This window comes from Grampus griseus (genome assembly GCF_964374135.1).
Source record: "Grampus griseus genome assembly, chromosome: 12".
Taxonomy (NCBI): domain Eukaryota; kingdom Metazoa; phylum Chordata; class Mammalia; order Artiodactyla; family Delphinidae; genus Grampus; species Grampus griseus.
Window position 1 is genome coordinate 34,616,690 of NC_139006.1, and position 8,427 is coordinate 34,625,116.

The window sequence follows — 8,427 nt, forward strand, 5'->3', positions numbered from 1 at the left end:
CCTTTGTGTCACATGCACAAGCCTTATAGTGCCCTCTCCCCACTTTTCACATGAATAAACGCTGTTCACAAATATAAAAATAAAATTACACGTGAAAATGAAGTATAAACAGACAACTCTTCCCGCTTTATGAAAAATGTACACAATAGTTTTAAAATACAGAAAAAAAAGACACAATGATTATGGTTTATGAATGAAACATCAAAGAAAATTATTTCAAGGTTATTCTAACCTGGGATGTATGATTTGGTACAATTTATAATTCTCTATATGGAATACCCTGAATCCATTTTAATTGAGTAACTTTCTTATCTTCTTTGCAAATTAAAGAATACTGTTTCTTTTCTTTTAAAAACAAAACCCAGATGGCAGGAAAAGTGTCTTTTCTTCTAACGATGACGATACTCGCGCTCTCGGTCGCGCTCTCGATCGCGGTCCCGGTCCCGGTCCCGGTGTCTCTCTCGTTCTCTGCTTCTCTCTCTGTAATAATCATCATGACGATCTCTACTGCGGGATTTATGACGCCGACTCTTTTCTCGTGATCTACTATGATCCCTTTCTCTTGATCGTTCACGTCTTGATCCAGAACCATAAGACTTGGATTCAATTCCATGAAGGCAATCTTGCAAAGAGCTAATAAGAACTTTGCAACGATCATCAGCAGATACTTTGGATTGTTTAATTAAAGAAATTGCAGTTACCAATGTCTCAATAGCACTCCCATAATCACCAGCACTGGCATCAGACACAGCTCTTGAAATAGCACTGCTTGAGATTGCCCTATTTCTATTCATGATTTCTTCAAACTCAGCTTCACTCAATGGTGTTCTTGCAGTATCCATTTCCCTTCCAGGAGGCCCATAGTCACCCCTATCATATGGTGGAGGCCGGCCATATGGATCCGTTGGTGGTGGACCCCGGCTATCTGATGTAGGCATGCCGCTGTTAGTTGGTGGAGGAAAGAAAGCGGGGTTCACATGTGGAGCTGGTGGTGGGGCACCTGGAGGTGGTCCAGGAAGATGCGGAGGAGGAGCGAGTGTAAGGGGTGGCCCAAGAGGGCCAGGTGGGCGAGGTGGAAAGGGGCCTGGAGGTGGAGGTGGTCCCTGTTGTGGAGGTGGTGGACCAGGAGGGGGGCCGTAGCCTGGAACTGGCGGTGGAGGCCCAGGAGGAAGCGGACCCAATGGAGGCTGCCCAAAAGGTTGTCCAGGAAAAAGAACTGGTGGTGGAGGGCGATCTCCTCGATTAGGAGGCCCAGCTAAAGGAGGAGGCAGAACCTGACCAGGAGGTGGAGGACCTGGTGGACCGGGTGGGCCTGGAGGACCTAAGGGTGGACGTGGTGGAGTCTGTCCAGCTGGAAAAGGTGGAGGTGGCCCTCCTGGTCCTGCTGGCCCAGGAAATCTGTCCCCACCAGGAACAGCCCCTGGAAAACGGGCCCGTCCTCTACCACCTTGTGGAAAGGCTGCACGTGAACTGCCTCCCGGAGGACCAGCTTTACCTTCCCCAGACATTTGTCCTGACTGTGTAGTTTTCCTGGACTGCATTTCAAATTGACTCAGGAACTGTTTATTGCATGGAGTTACAACAGGATTCTGACCATGAAGTTCTCTTTTAGGCAACAGATCCATTAACTTTTTTGAGGATGCTTCAGATCCAACACCAACAAGGGCAAACCCCTTTGACTGGCCATTTGCCCGATTTTCAAAAAATTTTATCTCCAAAATATCATTTACGCCCAAAGAATGAACTGCTTCAGTTAAGTCTTCATCTGTTGTCCACCATGTTAGATTTCCAATATATAATGCAATTCTCTTTCCAGTATATGTATAGACAACATTTGGTGCTGCTCCTTTACCCACATCATCACCAACAGTTGGTGGGAGAGTATCCATGTAATCCCGATCTTCTGGGACATCTCCATTATTTGCAGATGGAGAGATGACATCATCATACAAATCTATCTGATCATGCCCACCATATTCAGCTTCCTGGTTGAACTCTTCGCCCACATCCGCGTAAATGTCTATGTGGTCCACACCGTCCGCCATCTTCCCTCGGCCTCGGCCGCCGCCGCCGCTACCTCCTGCAGGTCAAGAGCAATTTTTAAGAAGAGCCTGTTTATCTTCATAAGTTCTGCTTAAAGTTTTGGCCTGGCGATAAGCATTTGTCATCTGGTGGCTGCACAATGTCCAAACCCCTTTCTTATGTTCAAGGAAGACCCCACTGTCTGAGTCTTGGTGGGGAAAGCCATGCCTATTTCTCTCTGTGTCGTGCCATGTTCATAACCTTCCCAGGTGTACGATGTATGTTGGTTAAATTGCAAATGTAAACAGGAAGAACAGTGTTGCAACCCTGAATGGCTACACAGTGAATCAGGGGCTTATGCCCTGTTTCCGACTAGCTCCACCGAGATTAACTGAGTATCTTTGGGCAAGTCACACAACTTGCCCAGTTAGTTTCTAGTTTCTGCATCAGTGCATATGAAGTGCAAATGAACCCACTGACCTAACTGGAGTGATGGAAGGATTAATCAATGCATGAAAATTAACTGGGGATATGTATATAAAAGTGCAGTTCTATTATATACTAAACAATAGAATATCTTTAACTCACAAATACTTTTCCCGTTATAAGTGTTTTCAGAATAATTTAGTGAACTCCCAGAAATTTCTATACTATATATTATTACAAACTTTAATTTATTCTTCAAACCATTATGAAAGTAAAATAAATTTTCTATCCTGTGTCCAAATTCCAGTTTCTGGGCATTTAGGAAATCTTTCTTCCTCAACCTTCCCTTTTATTTAATTGGAAATTGATTTAATAGTTACCAGCTTTTAAAGCTTTAATGAAATTGTATACTTCTACTCTATTATTCCATATTCTTTTCTCTCCTTTAAGGGGCTTCTATAAGTTAAGCCCCCATATTTTTCTTAAATAGATGCATTGCTTACTCAATTGAGAAATGTGGAATAAAAATTTCCCATGACTCCTGTGATAACTCTTTCAGTTGCCTCCAAATGTTTCAACCCAGCTCTCCTAAAATATGTGATCCAAGGTTGAATAATCAACTTTATCTTTTAACACACATTTGCACACAAACACCATGACTGGAACACACACATCCATACATAGACACTTCTCTGCTTTATGCTTTTCCTCTCATTTTCATCAACCTCTGAGGTTTTTGCAAAGAGTAAATCATAGCCACTAAATACAAACAGATCAAATCCCCCTCCCCACCATGTGTGGCTCTCTAAAGCCAAGGTGATTTTTGATGCTAAGTTTAAAAGAAATATCACTGCTGTTCATTGTTCTGCCCAGCCATTTAATAGCTGCTCCCAGTGAAACGAGACAGAAAAACATTTAATTAGAAGTGCATTAAATTTGGAAGACATGAGTGTTTAGCAATCTTTGCAAATTAAATACTGCATGTGTGGGAGAGATACAGATGTACTTCTCTTCATGTAATATTGTTGCCATGCTCCTGAGAATTTGAACAGGAAAGCAATTTTTTTAAGTGAAGCTTAATTCTTTTAAAAATCTGTCTTGAATCTTTTTATAAAACAAAGCTTCCTTCTGAGCAATAAGCCTCTATTCTATCCTATTTTATCAGCATAGAATTTAGCCTAGAACTAAAAATGCATTGAACTTTTAGAAGTTTGTTTATTGAGTCAACAAATATTGAGCACTGTCTTGGTTCAGGCTGCTATAGCAGAATACCATAGACTGGGTGGCTTAAACAACAGACATTTATTTCTCATAGTTCTGGAGGCTGGGAGTCTAAGATCAGAGTGCCAGCATGGTCAGGTTCTGGTGAGAACCTCCTTCCTGGTTTCAGGCAGTCATCTTCTTGCTGTGTCCCTACCTGGCAGGGAGAGAGAAAGATCCTCCATTCAGTCCATTATAAGCACCTACTAAGTGCCAAGCACAGTGCTGTCTGCTAGGGGCACAATGGTAAACAAAATAGACAAGGTCCTGCTCAAATGAAGTATACAGTCCAGCAAGGCAGAGAAATGACAAGCAAACCAGCAGACAGTTACAGAGGAAGACAAGCAGGCTGATGAGGGGGAGAGAAATGGGGGAAGCAAGTCTAGAAAAGGTCATCAGGGAGAGATGCTCTGAGGAGGGGCCTTTTGAGCTGAGGCTGAAAGGCTGAGGATGAATCAGCATGTGAAGAGCTGGGGAAGGGCATTCAGGTGTGACATGGTGCAGCAGTGAAGTAAGCCTCCAAGGAGGGCTTCTTGTGGGGCCTGGGTTTTTCTGGTGGCCCTAGGGGAGAAGGTTAGAGGTAGGTGGAGGCCAACATCTCAGCTCAACATTCTAGTTCTACTGCTTTCTAAAAAAGATGTTGCTTATGATGGCATCTTTGAGGTAGGGTAGTTGTGTGGACTGAATGTTTATGTCCCCCCAAATCCATATCTTAAAGCCCTACCTTCTATGGTGATGGTAGTAGGAGGTGGGGCCTTTGGGAGGTGATTAGGTCATGAGGGTGGAGCCCTGGTGATGGGATTAGTGCCCTTATAAAAGAGACCTCAGCACTCTCTTTCCACCAGGTGAGGATACTAGAAGTCTGCATCTATAAGCCAGAGGAGGGTCCATGGCCATGCCAGCATCCTGATCTCCAACTTCCAACCTCCAGAACCGTGAGAAATAAATTTCTGTTGTCTATAAGCCACCCAGTTTATGGTAGTTTGTTATGGCAGCCTGAGCAGACTAAGGTTGTAGTATATCTTCAGAAATTCACAGGCTGGGAATTCTCTGGTTGTCCAGTGGTTAGGACTCCGCACTTTCACTGCTGAGGTTGCGGGTTCAATCCCTTAGTCGGGGAACTAAGATACTGCAAGCCAAATGGCGCAGCCAAAAAAGAAAAAGAAAAGAAAACAAAAGGAAAAGCATAGGTTAATACAAAAAAAAAAAAGATGTATTTCTTCCGTTATGAAGCTCAACTGCCGTAGCGTGGGAGCTGGGGGAAAGGAGGATGTAATGGAGGCATATTTTAAAGTAGTAATAATAACAACATCCACCTGGTGAGGGCTTACTCCGGGAGATTCTAAGGGATTTACATTATTATCTCGTTTACCCTTATAACAAACCAGTGAAATGGTAGATTAGAAATGTGATCAGCTGCAAGTAATAGAAAACCTCAAAGACAGTGGCTTAAATAGGTAGACACTGAGGGTATTTTTCACATAGAAAAAAAACTATTAAGGTATACAGTCCTGGGCTAGGAGAGCTGCTCAGTGATGCTGTCAAAGACCAAAAACCTGGTTACTGGTGAAAACCGTGACCCACTGCCAATTCTAGCTGTAAGAGCAGCAGCATCCTCAAAGCAGCATCAGGAAAAGGGATATGGACCTTAGTGACTATTTGTTATTGTCATTATTACCAAAAGTGTTTATAACCCAAACTTCTAAATGACAGGGCTGCAAATAATTAAAGGACACATTTTTGGTTCTTGAGGGAGTTACAAAGGAGTTGGATGAGCCAGACTTCTATATAAAAAGATAAATAACAGGGCTTCCCTGGTGGCGCAGTGGTTGAGTCCGCCTGCCGAGGCAGGGGACACGGGTTCGTGCTCCGGTCCGGGAAGATCCCACATGCCGCGGAGCGGCTGGGCCTGTGAGCCATGGCCACTGAGCCTGCATGTCCGGAGCCTATGCTCCGCAACGGGAGAGGCCACAACAGTAAGAGGCCTGTGTACCACAAAAAAACAAACAAAAAAAGATAAATAACAATGCAGCCTTTGTTCTTCTGTTCCCTTGAGATCATTATTACTGAGACCTGTTCAAGGGCAAGCATTGTGGCCGGGCTTAGATCACAAAATGGCTTAGGTCTAAAATGGTTCCTCTTATGTCAAAAGTTACATCTGGTTCTTTTCCTCTGGGGCCCCCTACCTTATCTGCTTACACTACCAAGGGCTAACCTGGTCAAGGAAAGCTTCTTGGAGTGGGGGGGGGGGGGACTTTAAACTGAGCCTGGAAAGGAGGGCAAGACTTAGACAATTAGAAGCAGTAGAGTAGGGCATTTCGGGTATGAAGAATGTCATAATAAAAGCTTCAGACTGAGAAATGAGCCTGACATTTTCCAGCAGTGATGAGGAGATGAGCTTGGCTGGCAGGGAGAGGCCAGGGGAGGGAAACAAAGTTTGAAATTGGTGGAGGCAAGGGCAGTGGGCTTTGTGTTCTAGCTGGGGAAACCACTCGCTGTCTCCCCTAGGACGTCAGCTGTATGACGCGATCCACCACTGAGTAGATCCAACTTTGCTCTTACTCAAGGCCACATTCATCATTTGTGCATCAGATATTTATTAAGCTTTTTTCTGCAATGAGTTAGACACACTGTTAGGTATCACTGAAGCCATGATAACAAACTAGCTATGGATCGGGCAGTCAACTAGCCAATGATTCAGAAAGAGAGATTGGATTTACTTATAAATAATCACGATGCGGGACCTTGTGTGAGACACCAATAAACTGCTTCGTCATTCAATAAAACGAAAAGAAAAATTCCATCCAACTAATGAGATTAGAGATGACTATTGGAAAGGCAGCACAGAACCTGGAAGAATAAGCAGAATCAAGGGATCAAGAGAACATTCCAGAAGGAGGGAGCAACTTGAGCAAAGTTGGGAGGACGTAAGTGGGAGGACAGGGGTGTGTCTAGTTAACAGATGGACCAGAGGATGGATAAAAGGAGTGGGGGGAATTAGAGGGAGTGCTGTGTGTCACCAAAACCATCCCTTTAGGGCTTCATTTGTCTGGTGGAGGTGGGACCATACAGGGGATGTTGCTGCTGTGAATATCTCCAGGTTGCTGGGTTTTCTTTCTTTCTTTTTTTTAAATTTTTATTGGCGTATAGTTGATTTACAATGTTGTGTTAGTTTCAGGTGTACAGCAAAGTGAATCAGTTATACATATACATGTACCCACTCTTTTTTAGATTCTTTTCCCATATAGGTCATTAAAGAGTATTGAGTAGAGTTCCCTGTGCTATAGAGTAGGTCTTTAGTTGTTATCTATTTTATATATAGTAGTGTGTACACGTCAATCCCAATCTCCCAATTTGTCCTTACCATTCCTTTCCCCCCTGGTAACCATAAGTTTGTTTTCTACATCTGTGACTCTATTTCTGTTTTGTAAATAAGTTCATTTGTACCTTTTTTTTTTAAAGATTACACATACAAGCGATATCATATGATATTTGTCTTTCTCTGTCTGACTTACTTCACTCAGTATGACAATCTCTAGGTCCATCCATGTTGCTGCAAATGACATTATTTCGTTCTTTTTTATGGCCAAGTAATATTCCATTGTATATATGTACCACATCTTCTTTATCTACCCCTCTGTCAATGGACATTTAGGTTGTTTCCATGTCTTTTCTCTTAAAACTAGCTCAGGCATTCAAAGGCCTAGAGCATTGATAATCTATAGAAACTTTACATTGGGGAATAGTTGGTTTCCAACACCAAGTCAGTTAACACCCAAACAAACATACTTCGGGTCCCACTATCTAATAGTGGTTTGGAAAAACATTTCCGCAAATGTTAATAGGTTTCCCTGAGTACACCCAGAGGTGAGTTGATAAGACTCTGAAGCCAAGGGGGGCCCGGGACGCTTCTATCTCCAAAACAGAAACAACATAAAACTGCCTCTCTGAGGCTAAAATAGAAGAGGTAAAGGGATGTGAGCCTGGCAGGACAAGCTTTTCAGGCCCGGTCATGCTCTTCCGTACTGTGATCTAAATTTAGACTCAAATCTGAGAACAGGAAGACAGATTAAATGTCTGTTTCCATTGTAAATTCCACATTCCCAGTTTGAATTTCCTTTAGTACCTTATAGGTCCTTTCAAAGTCCCCCCTATCTGTACTGGCATCCAGACTGTAGACACACAGAGCTGTGGTTTCTGGCATAGGATCATAAGAAAATTCCAGAAAGTTTGAGCAGATGTGAAATTTGGAAAGGAAGGTGGTTATTTGATGGTGATAACATCAGGTCTGGGGAAGATTTTCTCCAAGGCCACCCCACCTTCACCCCTGAAGTGCTCCTGTTTCTGTTCGTGGGACAGTCGGTTATTAAAGCTGACTTCTTTTTTTTTGATAAATGTATTTATTTATTATTATTATTATTTTTGGCTGCGTTGGGTCTTCGTTGCTGCACGCAGGCTTTCTCTAGCTGCTGTGAGTGGGCTTCTCTTGTTGCAGAGCATGGGTTCTAGGCACGTGGGCTTCAGTAGCTGTGGGTCGAGGGCTCTAGAGCGCAGGCTCAGTAGTTGTGGCGCACAGGCTTACTTGCTCCATGGCATGTGGGGTCTTCCCGGACCAGGGCTTTAACCCGTGTCCCCTGCACTGGCAGGCGGATTCTTAACTGCTGTGCTACAAGGGAAGTCCCTAAAGCTGACTTCTAATTGTGTGCAGGGGCCTGGGCT

At 43.5% G+C, this 8,427-nt stretch overlaps 1 protein-coding gene across 1 annotated transcript; it reads right to left on the bottom strand.

The window, feature by feature from the left end:
- Positions 1 to 389: 389 nt before the first annotated feature.
- LOC309831237 (cleavage and polyadenylation specificity factor subunit 6-like) lies at positions 390 to 2,083 on the bottom strand (the record flags this gene model as incomplete). Its single annotated transcript, XM_082668269.1, has 1 exon — positions 390 to 2,083. Exon 1 carries the CDS (start codon positions 2,043 to 2,045, stop codon positions 390 to 392), a length of 1,656 nt encoding a protein of 551 aa, XP_082524395.1. The 5' UTR covers positions 2,046 to 2,083.
- Between the last annotated feature and the right edge of the window lie 6,344 nt (positions 2,084 to 8,427).